Raw genomic sequence first — 27,687 nt, forward strand, 5'->3', positions numbered from 1 at the left:
ATTAGGGAAGAGACTTTCTGATTTTCTTTCTAACAGCCTTTGTGTAAAACAGGAAGGAAGTAGGGATTTTCCCTGATAATGGGGAAGTATATAGTGATCTTCATCAGTCTGGGAACTAACTATTCTAAATTGACAAGTAATCTAACTCAGCAGCAGAGTCGCTGAACCACAAACGATCCAACCTCATTTTAGCCTCATCTAACCCGTTGTTCAAATCCAGGCCAATATGTCCCTGTCAAAATAGGTTGCTTATTCAGAATCAAGAGGATCAGAAAATTGCTTTTTAGAGGAAGAACATTAGGTCTATACACAGAACCTGCTTTGCATGCTAATGATCCTAATTTTAATCCTCAACATCTCCAGGTCAGACTGGGAAAAACCTCTATCAACCTCAATGACTGACTCTCATAGTCATATTTTCTACGCTGGTTACAAGTGTTAGGAGTTATGCACTGTGTAGAGGGCTTCAGATTCCCTAACCCAAGTTCATATTTCAAGGTTCTGCTACCTCCTATCAGTCTACTGGTTGCTCCTCAGAACCAGGAGTACTCAGGAGAGAGCATCTACCATAACTTCAGGGCTGAAGACTGGTTGTTGTATTCATTTAGATTTTTGTCAGGTCTAACCCAAAGCCAGAATTGGATAAGGCCTCACCCTAAGACTACAAATACAGAAAGGCATCTAAGAGAGGGGAATTCAATCATTTCAGATCTATGATGACATTTCCCATCCCTTCCAATTAATCTTAAAAACAGATCATGAATTGAAGTAACACTGCAGAACTGAGGGACAGGAAAAGGAGGAGGAAGCTTAATACTGTCCCTGTCAAGCCAGGAACAACCAGAAACTCAACAAGGTATGTGACAAGAACTATATCTTTATTGTAACTCAAGAATAATAACCATTACAAACAGGTGGTAATCATGGACTATTAAGATTGACTCCCAAACTTATATCTTCCTTGGATTCAAATCCAGCTCTTTCTCTTTCTGTGTTTCCTTCTGAAAAATGGTAATACAGGCTTTCCTTTACCAGTATCATTCATAAGTGACAGCTGCATGTTTACATTTTGTGCATTCCTACCCTGGAAACCTCTAACTATGATGAAAATCTGGCACCCTACTGTACCAGTGTATCAAATGTAAGATTCCTTGGCAATGCACAAAGACCATAAAACATCAGTGGTAAAACGCAAAACATGAAAAATATAAGGATTAAAATAAAAATAATAAACATTCAGTCTAAAACTGAAGCAGGGTATAGAAAATAAAGTGTGGACTTATATCAATTAAAAAAGCACTCCAGGAAAGTTCCATCTTAACTTGTTTCCAGACAATGTTGAGGCCAGCCTGACTACCAAGCAAAGCTATTCCAAAGGATCAGGGTCATGGCAGAGAAACACCTCTTTCTGGGCTCAGCTCCCCCCAATTTCTTGGAATTAGGAATCATAAGCAATTTAGAGCAGCCCCCCCACCCCCCAGCTGTTATTTTCCTGTTAGGAAATACATGCAGCGTAATGGCCTAGTTCACACACAATGCTAAGCCATCATTTGTTTAACCATGATTAACTGAATAGGGGCCTGAATAATGCTTCTGATCTTGTTTTCCTCCTCAGCACAGTTGCTTCTTATTGTATATAAATATAATGCTATTTTACTGTTACAAGAACCAGCTTGGTCTAGTGGTTAAGGCACCAGGCTAGAAACTGGCAGATGGTGAGTTCTAGTCCAGCCAAGGCACAAAGCCAGCTGGGCAACCGTGGGCCAGTCACTCTCTCTCAGCCCTAGGAAGAGGACAAGGGCAAACCACTTCTGAGAGCATGCCAAGAAAACTGCAGGGACATGTCCAGGCAGCTGCCAGGAGTCAGCACTGAGTCAAAAAAAAAAATACTGCTTTGATCTTTCAATTCTTTATAAGCCATCCAGAGTTGTAGGCAAGCCTTAGGAATTAATTAAAGAAATAAATAAGACACACATTATGATTCATATACCATAGTGGCTATGGTCACCCAATACTACGCCAAGCCCAAACAAACCACATTATGCTGAAACTGGATATTACAAGAGGGTCCTGTCACAAAAAACCAACTTACTTATCACTGTCAAATGGGCAACGGAAGATTTGATTGAACTGTGGTCATTGCTGGCTTTGCAGTGGTATGAGCCAGCTTGGTGAGTCTCCAAGTCACGTAGCACCAAGCTGTTGCTATAATTGTATGCTTCCCAGTTCAGGAGCGTTCCATTATGATACCTAGAGAAACAGCAGAAGAGGATGGAAAGGGAAAAAAACCACTTATATTTGGATTGGCAGCAACACCTTCTTCTTTGTTCACTTCCACACACTGTTTCCACTCCCCAAACCCGCAACAGCCAGTCTGCATTAAACCATAATTATCCTCACTGTTTTATGCCTGACCCACTGAGATCTTAGGATGAGGTAAATAAATGTAAGGATTGCCATGATCCAGCTCAGTTCCAACTGACTGTATGAATATGTCCTTTTCTTGGCAGCCAAAGCTGTGTCATTCACTGCTCTCCAGGATGTTCTTCACTTCCCTAGCTAGCCAATAGTCCTTGGATTTCTGGTGTTCTCCCATCCAAAAAAGTGGATCTAGACAAAAGTCTCATTTCCACCCATCAGCTCACCCTGCCATTGGTTTTGAAATGTTTAAAAAAGAGTCCTCTGTTCAGTTTAGAAAGCTGGAGGTGAAGTGGTGGTGTGGCACTGGGGTGCATCAGCTTGAACTAAGGAACCAGGAGTTTGTCTCTTTTGTTATCCTGGCTTCTAAATTGATTTTACATCGGTTCAACCTGCAACTTGAAATGTTCTGCAACCGTGTGTGTGTATGTGTGTGCGTTTGGGTGGGTGGGTGTGCCTGTATCCACAAACACACACCTAAAATGTTCCTTTGTTTTGTACTGGTAGATGGGATATTTTGGTGACATTTTCAGAAATTCTTTGATACGTATTCCCCAATTTTATAATCCCAACTTTTATAGTCTTGTTTCTCAAAGAAACATATATGGAATAGTTTTAGGTATTTGGCCCCATAAAACCTAGCTGGGTTTTGAGGGTCTGGGGGAGGGAAATGCTAGTCCTTCCTGGCAGCCTTTACTGGACGCAGAGCGGTTGAGACTAGAGGCCAGCAAATTTTAACGATTGATCAGGATGTCCCAATAGTCTTCTGGCATCTACTGAAAAGCTCTTTCGGAGGGTTTCAGGTGAGTGACAGGAGGTCCAGGACTGACTGACATTAATTTTTAACAGTTCGTTTTGAGGCTTATGTTTTAATTGGCCTGCTCTCGCTCTGTTTTTAGTCTGATGCTCTTCAGCTGCTGAGAGTCTCCGTTAAGAGTGGCAGGTTTAAATTTGAGAAATAAAATAAGTAAGTTTGAATCTTGCTTTCCCCATGAAATGTTAGACCAGCTGATCGTCCCCAGACTCAGAGATCTGGGCTGCGAAAAACAGTTGATCGCTAGATGGCAGCAATGAGATGCAGAAAACTCTAACTTGGCTTCCACCTAGCAGGCATCCAGACCTGGTCCGCTAGCACTAGCCTCAGTCTTCCCATCTGCAGAATGGTGGATAGCACTGACTTATCATACAGGGATGTCTGTTGGGATTATAGCAAGACAACACCCAAGAAGTTCATGTTTAAAAACAAGAGCGAGATATGCAAGCGCCAAGGTTGTGATCACCTTCCTCCCATGAAGAGAGGACTCTAAGGCAAAAATGGTAGGAGCCAGAGAAACAGGTTAAGTATTTTGTACCCTCTTTTTTGCTGCCTCCATCATTTCAGATATTTATTCTCAGAGAATGAATCAGACAACAGTTCAATTTACAGTACAAGTCGTTCTCTGCCCTCCTCAATTCCACCTTCAACATGACTCACCAGTAATATTTTTGGGGTTCAGGGGTGCCTTGGGCACTGCAGCAGAACCTCACTTTTTCTCCAACCATCCTCGCTTTTGATTCAGGATTGGTCACCATATAAAGTTGTTCTGCCATGGAGGGAAGGGAAGGGAAGGGAAGGGAAGGGAAGGGAAGGGAAGGGAAGGGAAGGGAAGGGAAGGGAAGGGAAGGGGACAAACAAAAAGATTAATCTGATAAAAGTACATTTGTCTCACCAAAACAGGCAATTTATGGATGATGAGTTTTCCCTACACTTCCTTCAGTGTTTTATGGGTTTGCTATGTCTCCAACTTGGCTACCCAACTTCCAGTTTATCTAGGATATTTTCCAACATTAATTCCAGAACTGAACCACGTGCAGTTTGTCACAGTTTTCATGACTTTCAAGGAAGTGTTACGCCACACAGTTTATATCTGGCAGGTATAGTCACACAATACCCTATTTAACAAGGTTGGAGGGTGGGTTCTGGCAGTTCAATCTCAGCCTGCTTTGGGGTGGCTTTATGGGCCAATCTATTGAAAGAACTCAGAAAATGGGTGAATCCAGTAGCCAGGTCCAGTGCCTTTTGCCAGAGTTCAGTTAAAACGCTCTCTGCCCAACTCTGAGCATAAACCCTGCGGTCCCCACTGCCGATCCTGGTGCCGCCTCTGTAGCCTCTGTTCCAGCTCACTGCCAGATGCTGGTGTCCTGATCTCACATGGGCAGGGAATACTGGGCAAAACTGTTAATTAGTCCCAGAGGTTTAGCCCTCTGTCAAAACCTGGTACCAGCTGATCTACAGGATGGGTGGGGGCTGCACAGTAAAGCAGCCTTCTTGTGTTTATTGGGTGCCTTCTCCCACCCTGCAGACCAGGTCTAGGCCCTGCCCGGTAAGGTAGGAGAAGCTGCATTACTGTGCAGCCCCCACCCTGCCTGGCAGCCTGATCAGTTGTCCTGACTCAAAGATGCCGCCTGCTAGCAAATGGATGAGAGTTGGGGGATGTCTGGTAAAGCGGTTTTTATCACGCAGCCCTCCCATCGTACCCACGGTTTGGTGGCTTGTTTTGATATAGCCCTTTGAAAAGAAGACAAAATCACACTCAGAACAAGCCATCCATCAGTCGTCCGGAGGCTTGTTTTGAGAAAGGGTTTAGCACACCAAGCCCGATCTCAAAAAAGAAGCCACCAGCTGATGGGCAGCTTATCTTGCATACTCAATGTCAGGCCTAGCCCAAGGAACTCCAAGAGACCATGCCAATTCAGTCCAGCTATGTTTATTAGCTACAACCTCTAGCAAGAATCTTCCCAGACTAAAACCCCCTTTCCCAAAGTCCTCCAGCCACAACAGTGTGAATTCCTCAGGGAGGTGCCAGTCTCATTCTCTTGTTCCTCCTATGCGGTTCTGGCGAGCTAAGAAAATGTTTATCTTCCTGAGCTTGGCCTTCATAATTCCATTCCATCACACTCAAGCCGTTTACCATGAAGTTCCCCTCCCTGTCCATTGGCTGTCTGGAGCTGCAAGTACAAAGCACCCGATGGCTATGTGCCGTTCTTCAGGAAAGAAAGAAAGGGAAGAGGGCTCCAAACCCCCAGGGAGGGATGTGCACAGCACCATCCCAAAGTGTCCAACAGATGACAGGTTTATCCTGCCCTCTTTGAGTCACCTGACTGTGCCACCATTAACATGGATGGAGAAGCGCAGTAGCTCCTCCTCGCTCTTAAACTGGCCCTGGTTGCTCTTGCGTTAAGAGGAAAATACTCCTTTACAACTGGAATGACTAAAGATGGCTTAAGCCTGTCCCAGTCATAGGCTGAGGTTAAAATTAAGGCAAAGTCATGGGCAGAAAGCAGAAAAAAAGAAGTTGAAAGGGCATCTTCATACTGGGGTTATTGCAAGTGGAAAGACCCTGTGCACATTCCAAGAATGCCACCATTACAAAAAGGTATCTCCTTTTGCTTGGCCCGAAGTCCCAATCAATCAATTTTATCAGCTTATCAGGGAGAAGAGTGTTTCTCTATCCATTAGGCTTGAACGTTTACAGTTTTAAGATCGGCAATCATATTAAATGCCGCCCAAGACTCACCGTTCCTGCAGATCAAACTCCTCTTGGTGCTTCATGGAGCTTTCTTTCCTGCGAGCTGCAATCTCCCCCTATTTTCCCATCCCAAGCCTGGCTCCCCATTGCACTTACCGAGTCTGTGGAGTACAATCTCCACCGAAAAGGTCCCAGAGCCACTGATGGCTGTTGAGGCACTACCTGGTGCAAAGCGCTCGAGCTTAGCAGTGATGTTGGTGCTATTTCCAGCACAGATGCCACGGATGGTGAACTGACCCCTACGATTGCTTTGGGTCAAGGGGGCTAGAGGTTGGTCTGGGAGGGATATCTGGGCACTGGCAAGGGCCAACCCATTTGCCACCCGTACAGTGCCCAAGAGTGTGTGGTTGGGACAAATGCAGCGCGTACAGTCCTTGTTGGGGATGCCAGTGGCGCAGCTGAGCTGGCAAGCTAGGAAGAGAGAACCAAGAGGGGACATTAAGAGTCAGGGCCTGTTGAGAAGGGAAGGAGCAAATGGAGACTTATATGGAATTCTGGGAGTTGAAGTCCACACGTCTTCAAGTTGCCAAGGTTGAGAAACACTGTACCTTATTCCATAAGCTCCATGCCTGCCTCTTGATCCAAAGAAGATCGTGCCCACACAGGCTGGTACCATACAATTGTTTAAAACAACCTGATTAAAAACCTAGCAACCACATTTGCCCACTAGGTCAGGAGTGTCTGCAAAGTGAGAGTAAAAAGGCAAGATGGTAGGTGTGACTGCACAATTGAAGCCCCACTCTGCATATACAAAGGGCCGAGTCTTTGTGCAGGAGCAATAGACATCTCGGCTCACCTATGCCCTCAGAAGACACTCCTAAGCTTACTTAGTTTTATGCATGGTTAGATTTTCACGCTTAAGAATGCCATGCAACCACAGCTTGTTAAGTTAGCTTGTGGTTCAAAACATTGTACAATTCAGAAACAGGGTTTCTCTTCAGTGACTGCAGTCTTACTGGACAATAACATGCTTCCAGATTTATCCAAAGGAATTCCTGTTGGGAATTTCTGTATTGCCTCCATTCTCATCCTTCAGATTTCAAGCATTTGCTCTACCGAATTGTTCAAATTAGTTCTACAACTGGAACATATCCAGTTCAATTAGTTGGCATTTATACTGACACAAACTGGTTTGTATTAATAAAACAATGCAAGAAAAAAAGTAGAGTTTAAACAATTGTATTTTTGTGTGTATGTATGCTTGTGCATGGTGGATTTTACTGTTGCATACAAGTGCTGCACAGCGAAGGAAGGAAGGAAGGAAGGAAGGAAGGAAGGAAGGAAGGAAGGAAGGAAGGAAGGAAGGAAGGAAGGAAGGAAGGAAGGAAGGAAGGAAGGCAGGCAGGCAGGCAGGCAGGCAGGCAGGCAGGCAGGCAGGCAGGCAGGCAGGCAGGCAGGCATCCTACAAAGCAGAGGAAGAAAATCTCAATACATGTTCAGGGACCTTGAAGAAAGGTTAAATACATTCTGATGTTCATTACCTGGACAAGGTATGTAGGAGCATGTCTGTACCTCCAAGGGACGCCCAACACAATGTGTGTGCTTAGTTTTTTGGCAACTTCGACGACGCACTTGCTTCCCGCCACTGCCACATGTTTTTGAGCAAGGACTCCAGGCCCCCCAATGGCTCCATTTGAGTTCTGAGGGTCAGAGAAGCCACTCTCATTAGAAATCAATCGTGCATTTGCCTTCATGAAACAACACACCCAAAGGTTTCTGAAACTGGCATACGTGACATCAGTCCTACACATTCTTACTTGGACTGAGTCCTCTGGAAATCAATAGGTTGTATGTTTGAGGAGACACGCATATGATTGTGCTTTAAAATCTGTGATCAGGAAAACTCAGGGACCAATTTTATCCCTGTTTATTTAGAAAACCCATGAAATTTACTCGAGGTATGTTCATATAATAACATGCCACTGCTATGTACACATGTACCTCCCTATACAAAACAGAAATCCATGGGTTCCTTTGGCTCTGCTTATTATATCTGCTTATTATAATTTGTGTGAATGCATATTATACTGATGTTCTTCAGATTTCAGTCCCAACGCCAAGCTCCAGGGAAGGATGTGAAGGTTACTTTGGAGTGTCAAATCTCTTGGGACAAGGAACATTTTGCCTCTGCCACAAGCCGCACATGAAAATTAAGGTGGCCTTATGCACCCTGCCCTCTTTTGCATTGGCAAAGCTCTTTTGGAATTGTTGATGAGATGACACTGCTGATTTTCTTTTCCTCCCTCTCCAGCCTCTGTTCCCAAACTACAAACACTTCTCTTTTCTTTTTCTTTCTTTTCTTTTCTTTTCTTTTCTTTTGTTATGAACTTATTCTATGACTTATGCAAAAATCATGTGTGCTAACCCAAGTAAAAGTTCAACACCTCTCCCAACAAATTTTGGAACAGCGATTTCTGCTCCTGAGAAGGTAAGCAAGAAGAAACAAGCTGTTGGCTGGTTTGTTTCTCCAATCTAAAGCCCCTGGCTCACATTTTGAACAGAAAGAATGCTGGAGTTTTGCCCTAAGACACTGTTTGCCTACCACGGGACTAAGGTCCACTGGAGGGCTGTACCACATGTTTCCTTAGAAGAACAGAATGACGAAGGAGAGGACCTTTAGCACCATCCATTGGGTAGAGAAAAAGCAGAAGGTACAAGAACTTAATGAGGAACGAGTGCTCTCAACTCTGTTGTTTTTTTTTCTTCTATCCTCCCAACTCCATTTCCTTTTGGGTTGGGCCTTTGCTAAGTATAAGTCTACAAGCAGGAGCTACCTTAGTTCTGACTTCTGCAAACCATTCTGAGAGGCTTTTTTTTAGGCTGAAGAGCAAGATAATAATGTAGTAGCAAAAATGACAACAAATGTGCGAGAAAACAAGAGTCGAATTCTTGAGTCCTCAAAAGGCAGCACCGAAGAGTAATATAAGAGACTTTATGTGTTCAACTCCTTATTCTAGGAGTTGAAGTCCACGCATCTTAAAGTTGCTAAGGTTGAGAAATACTGATCTAATGGATAAAGAAGTATCATTTTACCAGAATGTATTTATTCCTATTTATTTTCCTGAAGAAACATTTGCTTCCTCTTCCTAAAGAGGAATGTTTCTTCAGGAAAATAAATAGGAATAAATACATTCTGGTAAAATGATACTTCTTTATCCATTAGATCAGTATTTCTCAACCTTAGCAACTTTAAGATGCGTGGACTTCAACTCCTAGAATTCCCCAGCCAGCCATGGGAATTCTGGGAGTTGAAGTCCACACATCTTAAAGTTGCCAAGGTTGAGAGACACTGCATTAGATTGATATACCACCTTAGCTCTAGGAGTTGGAGGGATAAATAGCATTCCTTCTAATTTTTACCTTTAACAACAATCCAATGACATAGATTATTCTCAGAGAAAGTGATTGGCCTCAAATCACCTAAAATTAGAAGGAGTCTGGTAGCACCTTTTCTGATTAACATTTTTATTAAAAAGCATATGCCATACAGTATTCCTTCTGATTTTTGGTTACCAACGACCAGTGTGTCTCAACCTTGGCAGCTTTAAGATGTTATCTTAAAGTTGCCAAGGTTGAGAAACACTGCCAAAGACTAACACAGCTCTCCTTCTACAATGTTGGCTTGCTCCAAGTCCACCTCCATGCTGGCTACGTTACACAAATATAGCAGGATTTTGTCAAGACAACTGAATCTCATGCATACAATGGAAGGATTAAGCCCATTGTCCACCAGAGGTTCAGAAGGAAGAAAAACTGAGTAGCAAATCATACAGGGCAGCAATGTATGGGGAAAACCTTCACTTATTTGATCCATTTTTTACTGTGAGTGGCACATGTTTTTCTCTCTTGGAACCCCTAGTTGAGCATCTTAGGTCAACTGCCATCCCTGGAATTCCCATCACCAACCTCAAGAAAACACACTGTGCCTGGCTGATATTTTGGATCGATTTTAGACAAAGAATTTTGACAAAGTTGATATATGCGTGTGTGCATAGGGGTCAAATTCACTTCTTAGGCCCATCAGAACAAGGGATCGAGTGTCAGATCTTCTGAACAAGAATGTTTAATGCCTGCCCAAAAACGTACTTGGCAGAAAACATGTGTTGGCAGGGATAATGTTAATTAAAAAGGAGCTGCTTTGCCTGTAAAAACAGAAGCTCTCTGGCCTTTTGGAGACTGCAAGGCCATTGCTAACATTCCTTGCAGGTGATGTCTCGACCCTGGGCAGCGGGGTGGCGGAGCTGTGCGTTCACTGCCGAGGCAAGCAGAGAATTCTCCTGCCTTGAAAAATGTAGTTGGCTTCACAGAGAAAAATCTAGATGGCATTTCAGACCTCAAGAGCCAGTTTGATGTAGAGATTAAGGCATCAGGCTAGAAACTGGGAGACCATGAGAGTTCTAGTCCTGCCTTAGACATAAAGCCAGCTGGGTGACCTTGGGCCAGTCACTCTCTCTCAGCCCTAGGAAGGAGGCCAGGGCAAACCACTTCTGAAATCTTGCCAAGAAAACTGCAGGGACTAGTCCAGGCAGTTGCCAGGAGTCAAAAACTGACTCGAAGGCACAAAAATTAAATAAATAAAAATTCAGACCTCAGAGTCAGGGTATAGGTGGAAAAATGTCAGAAAAAAGGAGGGGAGGGAAGAGTCTTTTATAAAATATGCTTCTTTTTGTTAATCCATACCCATCCTACCTAAATCTTAGCTGCTACCAGTTCCCCATGTTCCCCACCCCTACCCCACTCTGAAATTAAAGTAAGCTGAGGGGAGCCAAAATGTCACAAATGAAAATAGAGATTTATTTTGGGGGAAAAATGATTTTTCATTCTACCATTCTTCCAAAAGCTATAAGCAGTGGAATGAAGTTCTGCCCCCGCCCGTATCATTTTCTGTGAATGCCTATGGACCCAGAGGCACCCTTGGAAATAAAGATCATGTTAGAAGCTGGTGATTTGCTTTGAACACAGTTGACTTCCCCTTTATTTTTCTTTAAAAGAATTTTTAAGAGACCCAGTGTGAGGGAGTGGGGAAGCTGCTGGGTTAGGCGTAGGGAGAACTGGGTTCAATTCCCCCCTCAGCTGCAGAGGCTCCCTGGGAGACTTTGGGCCAGTCCTCCTCTCTCAGTCCAAGGACCAGAGCAGTGCAGTGGGGAAGATGCTGGACTAAGAGTGGGGAAAGCTGGGTTCAAGTCCTCCCTCGGCCACAGAACTCCCTGGGGGACTCTGGGTCAGTCGTTTGTTCAGCCCAACTCATCTCACAGGGTTGTTCCCCAGCCTTGGGTTCCTGGGGAAAAGTGGGGAATAATCCTAACAAATAAATAATACATGAATAAAGGTTTGACAAGGATAGTATCTGTGGGCACACTGACATCCACAAACATATTGCCTTCATAACTGAGGGACCAAGAGCCATTTCTGGAGGGCCGAGAGATGGGGGCAACAGAGCTAAAGTCACTGACTCTGACTCTTTTCTCTCTTTGGACCACTTCTTTCTCCCTCTTGCCTCCTTGGATGGATTCCACTCAACAGGTGAAGCTCAAAACACCCAGAAGGGGAGGACATTTTTTTCCCACCTCAGGCCGAAAGCATAAAAAGCTTTTGAAATCAGCCTAGTAAGATGCATGCATAGAATGAAAGCATAAAGCATGAACTGGCATTAGAAATAAGATGCCTCTTCTGTAGAACAGTGTAAGGATTGCTACTTTAGACAAGATTGTCCTCTCTTGGAAGGTATCAGCCATTGGAAGGTCTCTCCAGCCCAAATATAAGAAGAGAGAGCAGGGCCTGGAGGAAGGGGAGTTATAGCGCGAGCCCAGCCTTTGGCAGTGGGCCTGACCTACAACTCCTATTCATTGCCAGTGAATGAGTTGCACAGGTGCTCACGTTAATCCAGAGAGAAGCGGATCAACCCCAAACACTCCAGCCCTGCAGTGTCAGGTACCTTGGCAAGGTTCAGATCTGCAGGTCCGACGTTCCATGGATTTCCCAGGACATTCCGGCAGCTGCCCCAGCACTGGCTCAGAGTGCTTCAAACAGGTTCGGTGTCTGGTCTGGATGCCACTAAGGCCACATGCTGTTTGGGAACAGGCGCTCCAGGAAGACCAACCTGACCAACCCAACCTCTCCACAGGATCTGTTGGAGGGAACAGATTAAGGGGAAAAGGAATTTAGGAAGTGAATTGTGTCTAGAACTGTGACGATTTGGGCAGTAAATTCTTCACAAGTGAGGACCCATGTTTTTCTTCCTAAACCAAGGTTCCTCAACCTTGGTGCCTTGAAGATGTGTGGACTTCAACTCCCAGAATTCCCCAGCCAGCCATGCTGGGAATTGAAGTCTGGGAGTTGAAGTCCACACATCTTCAAGTCACCAAGATTGAGGAACCCTGTCCTAAATGATGTTATATTTTTGTAAATCTCAGATTTCACCAAGCCTGTTGAGATGTCTTGTTTGGTGGGGTTTTATTCGACCTATAGTCCAACTGCTTTTAATGACTTCACTGTTAGAAGGTGGGGTGAGTTTTACAAAGATGCATGAAGGGGAAGGAAACAAAAATAATACAGATTAAATTTATTGCTTCTTTCTTTGGGGACAAATAAGAAGCTCAGAGGTATTCCCCCATATTTCTTTGTTTACTTTTTTGGAGGTGACTATTCTAAGTATTAGGAAGGGGGGATGCTTGGCTGTTATCATGGATCCAAGAAAAAGTGTGAGGTTGGCAATCAATACCTGCTTTTAAAAATATCTGTACCTCCAGACCTCCCCCAGCCCCGCACCATCAGAATTTGGGGGACTGATAACCCGACTAATTAAATGGCTGCCATCAGTTGCCTTGTCAAAATCCATCTTGGACCACCCAAGGAAGCCTGGATTTTTTATGATACTAATCCTCAAGAGAGATAGTTAAACCCCCACCCCAAAATTTAGGGGGCCTCCAGATTACATCCAGTGGCAGAGATGATCAGGAGAGAATGCTGTAAGGTCCAGTCTCCCCAAAGGAAATTATGCCATATAGTCATAGCTTAAGCATTCACACTGAACCCTCTAATGCAATGTTTTCCCAACTTGGCAATTTTAATGGACTTCAACTCCCAGAATTCCCTAGCCAGCATGCTGGCTAGGGAATTCTGGAAATTGAAGTCCACACATAAAGTTGCCAAGTTTGAAAAACACTGTTCCAATGGTTCCAATTGACTGTGTGAACCAGTAATTAGAGCGTCAGATGAAGACTAAAGCCGTTTTCCACTCAGCTGTTCACTTCCTGCCTCAGTTCATACAACATACTTACCCAGCTCACTTAAAAACTTAGTACAGCAGTGGCTTTTGCACCAAATAGTTAAATTTTGATTGACTTGCTTGTTTTTTGTGGCCTAATATATTGTGTACATTCCCACAATGAGTTAGTTTGCAATTCGCGTGAATCCAGAAAAGGGGTTAACTTAATAACCAGGTTAGATGGGTTGTGTAAATGGGGCCAATAGGGTTGTTGTCATGATAAATGGGAGGGGGGGGGTTGAGCATCTTGGATAACAGCTGCATTGCATCTCTGTTTCCACTCAAGTGCAAGAGAAGGGAATTTCCCTGTGGGCACAGACAGGAGGATCTCTTAGTTATGGTCTTCCCTTTTGTCCTCACAGCAACCCTGCAAGGTAGCACGGGGACGAATCACTGCCCCAACGTGGCCTTTTGAGCACTGTGAAGCACAGATCAGAGCAGGAAGGCAAGATGCCCAACAGGAAGGCTGGTAGGGGAAATGGGAGGTGGCATCAGAGTTCTGCTAGGGCAATAAAGACAGACCCTTGCCCACACTCACCTACAGGGCAGAGGAATCGAACATGATAGTTGGAGCAGCTCTTGTTGCCAGGCTGCTCTTGGTTGAGGCAGTAGAAGCCTTCTTGGGGGCTGTAGCGCACAACTTCCCCCACTTCTTCGGGGAGCTCCCACTCGGTGGTGCGGGCCTGGATAGACAGGGGCCGGGCACAGACACGCTCACGGTAGTAGAACTGGATGGCCTTCAGCGTCTCGAAATCCCCTTCGCCTCCAGGATGGTCCACGTTGAACCAAGAGGTCCATTCCCCTGCAAGTGGAAGAGGAGGAAAGAGAACAAGTCTCCCAGATCACGACTCCTTGTGGTGAGCCGAGGGCCGCCCCTCTACCACAGGGCTTTCTACACCAGGCTGTGGTTCAGAAGGGGACCCATTTCACAGATGGGTACATCAAGGAAGCAAGACTTGCCAGTTCAAAGAGAACCCCAAGCATTATTTCAAGAGTTGGCATTTTCCTGGCATCCCCATTTATTAGGACACTGATTTCAAGGGACCAAAAACAATGGAGGAAAAAAATGGGTCAACAGTATGCACTGAGAAGGGCAGAAGAGGTGGTTTTCAAATGAGCTTTCTCCACTTCATTTATTTATCAAATTTATATGACACCCAATGCCCCACGACTCTGGGCAGCTCACAACAACGAAAACAAGGAAAATAGAATAGTAGCCAATTAAAATAATAATAACAATAACAATAAGTAATAATATGGCAAGAACAGCAGACCATCAAGGAGGAAGCAAAGCGTCTTCCCTCTCCTTTGCCAAAGGCTACACCTTCATCTAAAATATGCAAATATGTCCTGGCAGGTCACCTGTTTTTTCCTGCTCTCCCCCCCACCAATGCTGGCAGCATCTGGCTATCTTATCTGGGCTTGGAAGCTAAGCAAGCAGGGTCGTCTCTGGTTAGTATTTGGATGGGAGACCACCAGGAATCCCAGCATAGGCTGGACTGAAGAATATCCCAGAAGACCGGGGGAAACCACTTCCCTTCTGTTGCCTTGTGAAAGGGATCTGGAGAACTGACAAGGAAAGTCAAGAGATCGAGCATAATACAGTGCAAGCCATTTTGAATCTGGCCCAGTTTGAAGGGAAGCTGGTTAAAATTTGAATGGGTCAATCAATTTGGTTGAAAGGTTTCACATTTTGAAACCCTTCTTCATTTCAGTTGGTTGCACTATTTCTTCTCAAATACAGTTTCTGTGTAAAATGTACTTGATCTGCATGAGCTTAAGAGGCACATAAAGGCTCTTTATTCAAAGACGAGGACCCCACAAATAATGCAGAGACAGATCTGAAACTCCATGTGCTATTTTTCTTACCAGTTGGCTGTGTTCACACAACACACTGGGGTAGGCTAAACTCACTTTCATGTGGGTACCTACCATTGTGGGAACCCAGTTGCATGTTATGAAAACCCAGCAATTGTGTTCTGTTAACCCAGATTCTTACTGTAATGCAGTTTTTCCTAATAGTAAAACTCCAGTAGTAAAACTCCCCTTCATGGATCACTGCCTTGTCGTGGCGAAGGGGCTTGCGTAACTCAGTGAAGCCATGAGCTATACCGTGCAGGGCCACCCAAGACGGACAGGTCATGACAGAGAGTTCTGACAAAATGCGGTCCACTGGAGAAGGAAATGGCAACCCACTCCAGTATCCTTGCCAAGAAAACCCCATGGACAGTGTCAGAAGGCTAAAAGAAGATGAGCCCCTCAGGTCAGAAGGTGTCCAATATGCTACTGGGGAAGAGTGGAGGGCAATTCCAAGTAGCTCCAGAAAGAGTGAAGCGGCTGGGCCAAAGCCGAAAGGACGTTCAGTTGTGGATGTATCTGGAAGCGAAAAGAAGGTCCGATGCTGTAAAGAACAATATTGTATAGGTACCTGGAATGTAAGATCTATGAACCAAGGCAAGCTGGATGTGGTCAAACATGAGATGACAAGACTGAACATCGACATCTTGGGAATCAGCGAATTGAAATGGACAGAAATGGGTGAATTTAATTCAGGTGACCATTATATCTACTACTGTGGCCAAGAAACCCTTAGAAGAAATGGAGTTGCACTCATAGTGAATAAGAGAGTGGGAAAGGCAGTAATGGGGTACAACCTCAAAAACGACAGAATGATCTCAGTGCGTATCCAAGGCAAACCATTCAATATCACAGTAATCCAAGTCTATGCCCCAACCACTGATGCTGAAGAAGCTGACGTTGACCGCTTCTATGAAGACCTACAACACCTTCTAGAACTAGCACCAAAAAAAGATGTCCTTTTCATCATAGGGGATTGGAATGCTAAAGTAGGAAGTCAAGGAGTAATCGGAATAACAGGCAAGTTTGGCCTTGGAGTACAAAATGAAGCAGGGCAAAGGCTAATAGAGTTCTGTCAAGAGAACAAGCTAGTCATAGCAAACACTCTTTTCCAACAACACAAGAGACGACTCTACACATGGACATCACCAGATGGTCAATACCGAAACCAGATTGATTATATACTTTGCAGCCAAAGATGGAGAAGCTCTATACAGACAGCAAAAACAAGACCAGGAGCTGACTGTGGCTCAGATCATGAGCTTCTTACTGCAAAATTTAGGCTTAAATTGAAGAATGTAGGGAAAACCACTAGACCACTCAGGTATGACTTAGATCATATTCCTTGTGAGTACACAGTGAAGGTGATGAATAGATTTAGAGGATTAGATTTGGTAGACAGAGTGCCTGAAGAACTATGGACGGAGGTCCGTAACATTGTACAGGAGGCAGCAACTAAAACCATCCCAAAGAAAAAGAAATGCAAAAAAGCAAAATGGCTGTCTGATGAGGCTTTACAAATAGCTGTGGAAAGAAGGAATGTGAAAAGCAAGGGTGAAAGGGAAAGATATAAGCAACTGAATGCAGATTTCCAGAGAATAGCCAGGAGAGATAAGAAGGCCTTCTTAAATGAACAATGCAAAGAAATTGAGGAAAACAATAGAATGGGGAAGACTAGAGATCTCTACAAGAAAATTGGAGATATGAAAGGAACCTTTAGTGCAAAGATGGGCATGATAAAGGACAAAAAAGGCAGGGACCTAACAGAAGCAGAAGAGATTAAGAAGAGGTGGCAAGAATACACAGAAGAACTATACAAGAAAGATCTTAATGTCCCTGATGTCCACGCTGGTGTGATCACTGACCTTGAGCCAGACATCCTAGAGAGTGAAGTCAAGTGGGCCTTAGGAAGCATTGCTAACAACAAAGCTAGTGGAGATGACAGGATTCCAGCTGAGTTATTTAAAATACTAAAAGATGATGGTGTTAAAGTGCTGCACTCAATATGCCAGCAAGTTTGGAAAACGCAACAGTGGCCACGGGATTGGAAAAGGTCAGTTTACGTTCCAATTCCAAAGAAGGGCAACGCCAAAGAATGCTCAAACTATCGCACAATTGCACTCATTTCACATGCTAGCAAGGTTATGCTCAAAATCCTACAAGCTAGGCTTCAGCAATACATGAACCGAGAACTACCGGATGTACAAGCTGGGTTTCGAAGAGGCAGAGGAACTAGAGATCAAATCGCCAACATTCGCTGGATCATGGAGAAAGCACGAGAGTTCCAGAAAAATATCTACTTCTGCTTCATTGACTATGCAAAAGCCTTTGATTGTGTGGATCACAACAAACTGTGGCAAATTCTTAAAGAGATGGGAGTACCAGACTACCTTACCTGTCTCCTGAGAAATCTGTATGCGGGCCAAGAAGCAACAGTTAGAACCGGTCATGGAACAACCGATTGGTTCAAAATAGGGAAAGGTGTACGACAAGGCTGTATACTGTCACCCTGCTCATTTAACCTATATGCAGAGTACATCATGAGAAATGCCAGGCTGGAAGAATCACAAGCCGGAATTAAGATTGCAGGGAGAATCATCAACAACCTCAGATATGCGGACGATACCACCCTAATGGCAGAAAGTGAAGAAGAACTAAAGAGCCTCTTGATGAGGGTGAAAGAGGAGAGTGCAAAAGCTGGCTTGAAACTCAACATTAAAAAAACTAAGATCATGGCATCTGGACCCATCAATTCCTGGCAAATAGAAGGGGTAGAAATGGAAGCAGTAACAGACTTCATTTATTTGGGCTCCAAGATCACCGCAGATGGAGACTGCAGCCATGAAATTAAAAGACGCTTGCTCCTTGGGAGGAAAGCTATGGCAAGCCTAGATAGCATATTAAAAAGCAGAGACGTCACCTTGCCGACAAAGATCCGCATAGTCAAAGCTATGGTTTTTCCAGTAGTAATGTATGGCTGTGAGAGCTGGACCATAAAAAAGGCCAAGCGCCGAAGAATTGATGCCTTTGAACTGTGGTGCTGGGAAGACTCTTGAGAGTCCCCTGGACTGCTAGGAGGTCAAACCAGTCAATCTTAAAGGAAATCAACCCTGATTGCTCATTGGAAGGATCAATAATGAAGCTCAAGCTCAGATATTTTGGTCACCTAATGCGAAGAGAGATCTCTTTGGAGAAGACCCTGATGCTGGGAAAGATTGAAGGCAAAAGGAGAAGAGGACGGCAGAGGATGAGATGGTTAGATAGCATCACTGAAGCAATGAGCATGAAACTGAGCAAACTCAGGGAGGCAGTGAAGGACAGGAAGGCCTGGCGCAATATGGTTCATGGGGTCACGAAGAGTCGGACACGACTTAACGACTAAACAACAACAACAAAGTAGTAAAACTTTTCTTGAAAATAAAACTTAATTTTTTCATAATTTCCGAGCCATGTTTTATAAGGGGAGAAGGAGAAACAGAAAGCTGTTAATTCCAGTTTTGGAATTATCTATGTTTGCTTCTCGTCCAAGCACAATTAAGAAGAAATCAAAGCAGAATTCAGAAGAACTAAACAAAAGACAGAAGACAATAGAATGGAACGCTGGGGGTGAAGTGTAACTGGGGAGGTCAAAAAAGTCAAGATGGTGGCCACAACAGCAATCAAAACCTTGCCCTTTTTACATATGACATCACACACATTAAAAAGGGGTGGGGCTTTGGTTGCCCAGTCACAGCCACCATCTTGACTTTTTGTCATCCTTGTAGATGCCCCTGCGCATCATCCTTTCTTCAAATTATGCAGTAGCCTTTGTATTTCTGAAAAGATGACCCACCGGCTATTTGTGCATCAAGTCGTGGTCTGGTTTTCATCCTTTTTTTATGTTTATACAATTGTTTTCTTTTGGCTGCCTCTGAGTCATTCTTCACCTGTGAATCTGTGAAGAAAACCACAAGTTCAAAGGGAAAGAAATAACACTTCTACACACTGTGGTGAAGCCATGTTTTAATTTATCATAACTACTGAATAATTTACATCTAGCTGGCTCTGCAAAACTCTCCTAAACCAACACTGAATAAAATATACTCTGACTGGGTTTACCTATTCTGCTAAACCGTTGCGTCCTGGTTGGAGATCCAGCTGTATTATGTATTAAATAGCTTTACAGCGTTTGACTGGCAGATAGATGAGGGGCTGTAATCCACCAGTGGAGACGAAATTAAAAGGGGGTTCCCAGAAGAGCTCTTTCTTTGTCCCAAGAGTAACAACCACAGCCAGTTCCAGCACCACAGATTGGAGCCCCTTTAGCCGTCTGCCCGCTCCATCAGTGGAGCCCTGCTGACGAAGGGAACTCTTGATTTATTAAACCAGGATGCTCCCTTGCTACCAAACAGAACACTCAAGGCATCAAACAAGTAAACTGAAGACCATAAAACTCCACTGTTTAAGATTCATTATAGCAAAGCCGTGCCATTAAAAATAATAATAATAACAACAACAGTGTCTGCAGGCCAGAAGCAGGGAGACCCAGGTTCTAGTCCTCCCTCAGCCATGGAAGCTCATTGGCTGAATTTGGGCCTGTCCCTCCCTCTCAGCCCAAGAGCCAATTGGGTGTAGCAGTGAAGGTGCTGGACTGGAAGCAGGGAGACCCAGGTTCTAGCCCCCCTCCCCCCCAGCTGTGGAAGCTGATTGGCTGAATTTGGGCCTGTCCCTCCCTCTCAGCCCAAGAGCCAATTGGGCGTAGCAGTGAAGGTGCTGGACTGGAAGCAGGGAGACCCAGGTTCTAGCCCCACCCCCCAGCTGTGGAAGCTGATTGGCTGAATTTTGGCCAGTCCCTCTCTCCCAGTCCAACCTACTTCACAGGGTGGTTGTAGAGAGGGAGTGCTACATACATTGCTAAATAAAAGGCAGGGTATAGTTTTAATAAATTCGGTCTGATATGTCAATGAATAAGAAAAAATGGCCTGAAGTCTGCATAAAGCAGTATTTTTCAACCTTGGCAACTTTAAGACAGGTGGACTTCAACTCCCAGAATTCCCCAGCCAGCCATGCAGGCTGGGGAATTCTGGGAGTTGAAGTCCACCCGTCTTAAAGTTGCCAAGGTTGAGAAACACTGGCTTAAAGTATGGCCGCTGCCATAGAAAGTTGCCCCAGTGGCACATACCTCCTTTCCTTCTTCCTGCACTTGGGAAATCAAGCATTGCTACTGGGCGTGTTGCTCTCCTCCTCAGCAAGATGCCCACTTAGCCCAGTGCCCAATTTCCAACCACAGCCAGCAAGAGGCTTCTGAAAAACCCATTCACCTGGCATTTGGGCATCCTTCCTGCCACGCTTGTTTATAGCACTGCATATATCGGAGGAAAGCTACTACAGTATGGCGTATGTAGCCATAAGACTTCTCTAACCTTGCCTCCTTCAATACTGCTGGACTACAACTCCCATCAGCTGAAATCACGGATCCGAATTACAAGGTCAAATGTCTATTGAAGTGACCCAGCTACTGAAGCACAAGCAGAGATAGCTTGGCTGGCTGGAAAGCGCGTTGACTTTAGAGCCAACAATAATCTATCTTTACAAAGACACAACATGTCCTACATATTAATTTTCATTTAGCATCAGCCGTCCTGGAGCACGTTGTCAGGCTAAAAGGCCAAATACATGTGAAATGAATCAATAACTCTGTGTCCTATGTATCCATCACAGCAGCTTTCAGAAGAAGGCAACTTCTTCCTTACAGCTAGGAAAATGAAATGTGTTGTACTTCCTCTAACCATCTTGCAAGAATGAGAGGAAAGAACTTTATTTCCATATTATCCCATACAAAATAGATTCTAACCATTTTATAAGTCCTGTGAGAGATCGGTTTACTTCATTCAGGGCCTAGGATTATCAACCTAAAGGAACAATATCCAACATTAACTAAGTTTTGTTGGAAATAAGATGGAGGTAACCCTGCACTAGACTTGAAAAAAGTTTCAGAGCCAGATTTATGCAAGTGATCGCCTGGAGAATTCTTATTTGCAGGAATAGTATCTTACAATTTTATATCATTGACGTTTAAACCCTATGACACATTTATCACACAAAAAGGGTCATTTTTCCATCTATGGTGGGAATGTGGTAAAGCTTCAAAATTTTGGAGGGTGGTCTTTAACAAAAGATGGAGATAATAAAGGACTGAATTCTTACTAGCCTAATACATATATTTGATGGAAGGAATTGAAAGCTCCTAAGCAAGAAAGCAAAGTTAATCATTTCCCACCAGTGGAAATATTTAGATAATGTCTTACTAAAAAAAAAAGTTGATAACCATATTGAGAAAGTCTCTGACAAAATGCATTTGCTCAAAAAGAAAGCAATAACTATTTTATTAAGATTCGCAGGACAATATCTATTTTATAACAGATAAAGCAAATACCCTTCAAGATATATTGAAAATTCAAAGGGCTTGTTATAGGAAGGTTTGAATATAGAAATTATTTGTGGATTGTTACTTTTAAAAAATCCTTAACTTTTTTTAAAAGAATATCATGGTAAATAATGATTTCGACAAAGATGTCTGTCATTTAAACTTCACTAATAGTTGAGGAAAGCTATTTTGCTTATCCCGTAACTATTTAAAGCAGTGTTTCGCCCATGCTGGCTGGGGAATTCTGGGAGTTGAAGTCCACACGTTTTAAAGTTGCTGAGGTTGAGAAACAGTGCTTTAAAAGCTAAATATCTGTTCCTTTCCTTTCCTTTCCTTTCCTTTTTCTTTTTCCTTTCCCAGATGCTGTTGCTTATTAAAAGGGAGAAGGAAAGGACATGCCTCCAGCGGCGTGTGCTGCAGGACTGCAGAGCAAGGCAACAAAGCCCCCACCCTCCACAAATCAGACTGCTTTTCCTCGCTGTGCAGCCATGCTGGGAATCTTCCGGAACCAGCTAAACCTCGTGCTGTGAATTTGAAATTTACCCTACCTTGAAGGTCACTCCACTCAGAGCTGTAAACTGAGCGAATGTCAGCAGAGGAAGAAAAATTAAAATGAAAACCTCTCTAGGAAGAGCCAAAACGTCCAAAAGAATACCAAAGGTCTCTTTCTTCCTCAATACAGTACCCCATGTTTTTATTTTTCCCTCTCTACTTCTTCAGGAGGGGCATCCCCCCAGGAAGTTCAGGAAAGTCACGATGGTGGCTATGGCCACAGGGTTGAAGCCACCATTTTGTCTTTTTTGATTCCCCGACCCCACCCCGTGGGTGCTCCGGTCCCAAGTGGCATTAAAAAAAAAAACAAGGTTCAGTCTTGATGAGATCACATCTTCATGCAAGGTAGGAAGCAGCTGGTTCTTTGGAGAAAGGTTTGCAAGACACTAGTTACTTAAACACGTTGCTAAGATGTTTCACAGACAACCATCTTCAGTATGAGGAACGGTCAAAGATCTTTGTAGAATTACAAGGTTCAAAAGGGCCATTGAAGACCTCAGGATCAACCCATTCTTCGCGGAAGGAATCTAGACAAAAGCATCCTGGGCTGATCACTGTCCAGCCTCATTCAGGAAGGGGATCTTCCCATCCTCTTTGACAACAGAGTCCACTGTTGAAGCCAGTTCAATCTCTCTTTGTGGGATTTCCTTTCCAAACCCTGCTCATCCTGGTTACTTTTTTCTGGACTGGTTCCAAGTTATCTGAATCCTTCTTAAAATCTGATGCCCAGAACTGGACAAGGGTGCTTAAAGTGGAACGTGACCCGGGCAGAATAGATTGGTGTGGCTATTTCCCATAATTTGTATACTATCCAGTCCAAGTCCAATTTAAAAGAGCTAGGGCCAGAAGTTCTGCAAGGTCAAAACAGTCAAGATGGCAACTGCAACCATGCAGTTGAAGCCCTGCCCATTTTGTAGTGTATCACATGCGCGACACATGTAAAAAGAAGCTGGGACTTCAATCACGTGGATAAAGTCAGCAGCTGGATTTTTCTGATCCCCACTCCATGGACAGCCTGTATCGTACCGTAAGAAAGGACAGCTGGAGATTCAGAGTTGCCCATAAGTATTTAGAAGGCACCCAAATGGCCCAGAAAACCAGTTTGGTGTAGTGGTTAATGTCCCAGGCTAGAAACCGGGAGGTAGTGAGTTCTAATCCTGCCTCGGGCACAAAGCCAGCTGGGTAACCTTGGACCAGTCCCTCTCCCTCAGGCCCAGGAAGGAGGTAATCTGAAATCTTGCCAAGAAAACTGCAGGGACTTGTCCTGGCGGTTGCCAGGAGTCGACACTGACTTGAAGATACACACACACACACACAAATGACCCGGCCACTCCCTTCCCTGCTATGATGAGATAAACCGTATTATATTCAAAATGACACCGAGCTAAGAAGAGCCCTAGTGGATCCGGCCTTTGATCCATCGGACCTGGCAGTCTCTGCCACGCAATGGTCAAGTGGATGCATTTGGGAAGCTCGCCAACCCAGACGGGAGGCCAAGAACCCCCTTCAGCAGTTGCTTCCCGGCAACCAATATTTAAGCTCTGCGTCAGAAGGTAGTAAACAGACATCAGTTAATAGCATTCATAGCCTGACCCTCCGTGAACTTGTCCAGTCGTCTTTTAAAAGCATCCAGATGGCTGCCTTTAAGCATACCCGCCGGTAGCAAATTCCGTAGTTTATCGTTTCCTTCTCTCTGTGCTGAATCTCCCTTCACTGTTTTCTATGTGTTGCTCTGTCTTTGGGGCAGTGTTTCTCAACCTTGGCCGCTTTAAGCTGGGTGGACTTCAACTCCCAGAATTCCCCAGCCAGCTGTGCTGGCTGGGGAATTCTGGGAGTTGAAGTCCACCCAGCTTAAAGCGCCCAAGGTTGAGAAACATTGCTTTGGGGTATATATGTGTGTGTGATATGCTTCCTTTCCTTTTGGGGGAGAAGACAATCTCTGTGGGGCCCCCCTATATACTAACAAATTTGGCTCTACCCTAAATAGGAACCCTTACAAATCTCAGCTGAATCCCAAATGACCTGGATCTAATTGAAAGACTGGGCATTAGGATCCTTCCTGGTTTTATAGTTTATTCCCCAAATATGCAACAGCGTACAGTTTTACCACTCCAGCTTAGAGTTTCTTCCATTCCTTGGTGGCTGCTTTTGGCTCACGGGCATTGCTAGCTAGCTCAACTCCTCTCACCCCGCCCTTCGGACCACGGGGCTCAGGAGAAACAGGACATCTGGTTCTGCAGAAGGATCTGCCCCTTTCCAGCATTTTCTGAAGGGGCTGTCAAGTCATACACAGGCTCCTTCTGTACTCGGATTGAGTGCTCTTTGGAAGGAACGCTAAACCGGTTTTTAAAACCAGGATTTAGTGCAGTGTTTTAAAAACAGAAATAACTCTCCGGAGAGGGTGCCAATCCACGGCCGCATCGAAGGTCAATTTAAGCTGGGAAAGAAAGAAAGCCGGGTCCTGCCTGCTGCGTATTGCTGGTTCTGTTACCCACAAACATTTATCACTTTCACACAGCTTTTCCTGACAAGGGGGTTTGCGCGGTTGTCCTTTTTTACCCTGGTTTTATTTCTTCTTCTTTTTTTTAAGATATTTTATCTTTCCTTATAAATAACTCAAGGCAGTGAATGTATTGAATACTCCTTCCTCCTCCTATTTTCCCCACAACAACTACCCTGTGAAGTGAGTGGGCTGAGAGAGAAGGACTGGCCCAAAGTCACCCAGCCGGCTTTCGTGCCTAAGGTGGGACTAGAACTCACCGTCTCCTACTTTCTAGCCTGGTGCCTTCACCACTAGACCAAACTGCTCTCTTTTATCTATTACAGAAGCTACTTCCAGATGTTGCCTCTCACAGGCACTTGCTCCAGCACGGACATTCCCTTACATTACCAGCTGAGAATGGAGCTCACTCATTATACCTCCTTCCTCCTTCGCCTTGCATCCTTCCTCCGTGGCTGTGATCTGTCAGCTAATGTCGGCCCTTCAAGGTAGGCCAGATCAAGAAATGAACACCAGAGGGATTTCAGGAATGCTACTTTATTGTAGGATATCTTAACAGGATCCTCAAAGCCGGTCCCCTTCCTAAGGACAATATTGTCAAGGCAGGGCTGTTTTAAGCCTCTTTCTCATGCTTTCTACTTTCCCAGGGCTGAGCAGCTGTTTCACTTCTTCCTTCTCAAAGCCAGAGCTAAATACCTCTATACCTGGGCTATTTTTAGAGATGGGTTTAGTACTCTTTTAGAAGAGCACTAGACCCATGTTACATAGGCAACTTGACTGGTGATTAAACCAGCCCATCCAAGTGCCTGGTTACCCTTGCCTCGCCCACCACACATTAAACAGATTGACTGGTGGTTGTTTTTCCTGCCAGCAGATGACATTCAGCAGGAGAGGGAATGGAGCCTGGAATATCCGCCATTGTTTCCTGAATATCTTCCACATTAAAACAGCAGGGACACATCATCAACTGTGCTTCTAGGGCAAAAGAGGGATCAGAAGTTTAGGCAATGCAATTTATGCCAGCATTGCCATCTGCTGTCTCATGGACTGGAGCTCAGCACTGTAAGATGCCACCTGGCTGTGTCTCTGTGGTCCCCTTTGCAAAATGATTAGCCATGTACTCTTACTAAACAATCACCTGTATTAAAATCGTGATTGGAAGGCTACATGTAAGGACATAAGAGTGACTGGATCAGACCACAGGTCTGTCTGGACTAGGGTCTTCTCCTGATCAGGATCCCCACTCTTGATTTTCCCCACTGTTTAAAATTCAGAAGTAGACCACCTCTTCCCATCTTGGATGCATGTGACTTTTGATATCCTGGGGCTGATATCTGCCATTTGGGAACAAATCTACTGAAATGAATGGGGCTTCCTCCTTTTCTTTCCTCAGCTGTAATAAACAGGTCTAGATAGGAATAGATCTAAAAATACAGGAGATGATCTGTCTAGAGCAGACCAGAAGATCTGTCCAGTCTAGCAATCTGAGTTCATACAGTGGCCAATAAGATGCCTCTGCGAAGTTCAGTGAAATGTTCCCCTCCATCCTGCCCCCTGCAATAATGTTCTGTCTCTATCAGGACCATGTTTAAGCATTGTGTCAGTAGGCCTTTCTCCACCATAAATACGTCTCATCACCTTTTCAAGTTAGCTACAACTTGCTTTAAGGGCACATTTGCCTTCTTAACACAACGGATCACTCTCATTGCATCTTAGGGTAGTGAGTTCTGTACACAAACCATAGGAAGAGGCCCCTTCCTTATGTAACTTCAAGTTCTGATTTTACTAGAGAGGAAGAAAAGTCTCTTTCTCTATCCCTCTCAGATCTCGATAGCATATCATCTAGCAATTATGAACAATGATTGACTCTCCATTAATTGTAGCAGCATGATAAATTAGCCTTGGTCCTCTTGCAAGCCCAACCTACCTCACAGGGTTGTTGTTGTGGGGAAAAGTAGGAGCAAGAGAGTGACGTATGCCGCCTGGAGGACAGAAATTAATTAATTAATGCATTAATGCTGTCCTCCTCCTTGATCTTGAAGATTTGTGGCCCATCTTGCCCCTTTAATTCCTACGTAGCTATGCAAATTGATAAAAAGGCTGGGGGGGGGGGAAGGACAGAAGAACGTCTCTCTCTCTTTCTCTCTCCACATACACACAGATCCATGCATAGATGTACAGTAGATGTTCCAAGATATCCCAAATACCTTGAGCCAAGACACAGATGAAGACAAGAAAGAAGACAAGGGCCGGTTTGAGTCCGGTCATCACTCCGGCTTGCAAGTGGAGAGAAGATCTTCTTTTGGGGTGTGGGGATCAGAGAGCCTCGGGGAAAGTTTCTAGGCTGAGATCCTCGGCTGAGCTGGAGAGATCCTAGGCTGAGAAGAACAGCAGGTCTTTATAGGACTCAGCCTAAGCTTTCCATTGGTTGGGATTCCTTCTCGGATAAATTGCCTGGACTGGAGAACTTAGAGAGACACAGAACTCAGAGTATTTCAACCTGAGTAGCGCTGGAAGAATATCAGGGGATTTTTGTGTTATTATTATTGTTTTTGGGAAGGCTTCAACAGAAGCTATTTTACTGTGGGCTGCTAAAATTGGACAGAAGTTGGAAGAACGAAAGGCAATGAAACCACAAATGAGCTCATGTGGAGCGAGGTCATGCTAAAGAGTTCTCCTGACAGATGTGATTTTGGAATTGTGTGTGGGGTGGGAGGGGGGGTAGAGAGAGTCTTGGATGCCTTTTGAGGTCACAGTTAATACCTGGTCCCCAATATGTTGGGGACTGAACACTTTTTGAAAAGCTTGTGTCAGAATATCTGGACAGTACAGCCTCATTTTGATTATTGCTTGCTGCTAAGAACTGCTTAGAACCATGATACTGTAGATCAGTGTTTCTCAACCTTAGCTTTAAGATATATGGACTTCAGATATATAAGATGTGATATATGGATTTAAGATATATGGACTTTAAGATATATGGACTTCAAGATTTATGGACTTTAAGATATATGGACTTCAACTCCCAGAATTCCCCAGCCAGCAAGCTGGCTGGGGAATTCTGGGAGTTGAAGTTCACATATCTTAAAGTTGCTAAGGCTGAGAAACACTGCAGATA

General features: G+C 44.3%; 1 protein-coding gene across 1 annotated transcript in view; it reads right to left on the minus strand.

Annotated features, from left to right (window-relative positions):
- The window catches only part of LOC103051287 (cartilage intermediate layer protein 2), a 33,250-nt gene extending 6,331 nt beyond the window's left edge, over nucleotides 1-26,919 (minus strand). The window contains exons 1-8 of the mRNA XM_088149532.1: nucleotides 26,777-26,919; nucleotides 18,944-19,045; nucleotides 13,793-14,056; nucleotides 11,923-12,114; nucleotides 7,469-7,627; nucleotides 6,084-6,398; nucleotides 3,893-4,001; nucleotides 2,093-2,250 (exon numbers count right to left, since the gene is read on the minus strand). Of these exons, the coding sequence (XP_088005658.1) occupies nucleotides 2,093-2,250; nucleotides 3,893-4,001; nucleotides 6,084-6,398; nucleotides 7,469-7,627; nucleotides 11,923-12,114; nucleotides 13,793-14,056; nucleotides 18,944-19,045; nucleotides 26,777-26,837 (1,360 nt within the window). The 5' untranslated portion in view covers nucleotides 26,838-26,919. The remainder of the gene's footprint in view (nucleotides 1-2,092; nucleotides 2,251-3,892; nucleotides 4,002-6,083; nucleotides 6,399-7,468; nucleotides 7,628-11,922; nucleotides 12,115-13,792; nucleotides 14,057-18,943; nucleotides 19,046-26,776) is intronic.
- Between the last annotated feature and the right edge of the window lie 768 nt (nucleotides 26,920-27,687).

This window comes from Python bivittatus, unplaced genomic scaffold (assembly GCF_059951505.1).
Source record: "Python bivittatus isolate LINGU-HERP-01145 unplaced genomic scaffold, Pbiv_v1 ctg000580_np1212, whole genome shotgun sequence".
Lineage (NCBI taxonomy): Eukaryota > Metazoa > Chordata > Lepidosauria > Squamata > Pythonidae > Python > Python bivittatus.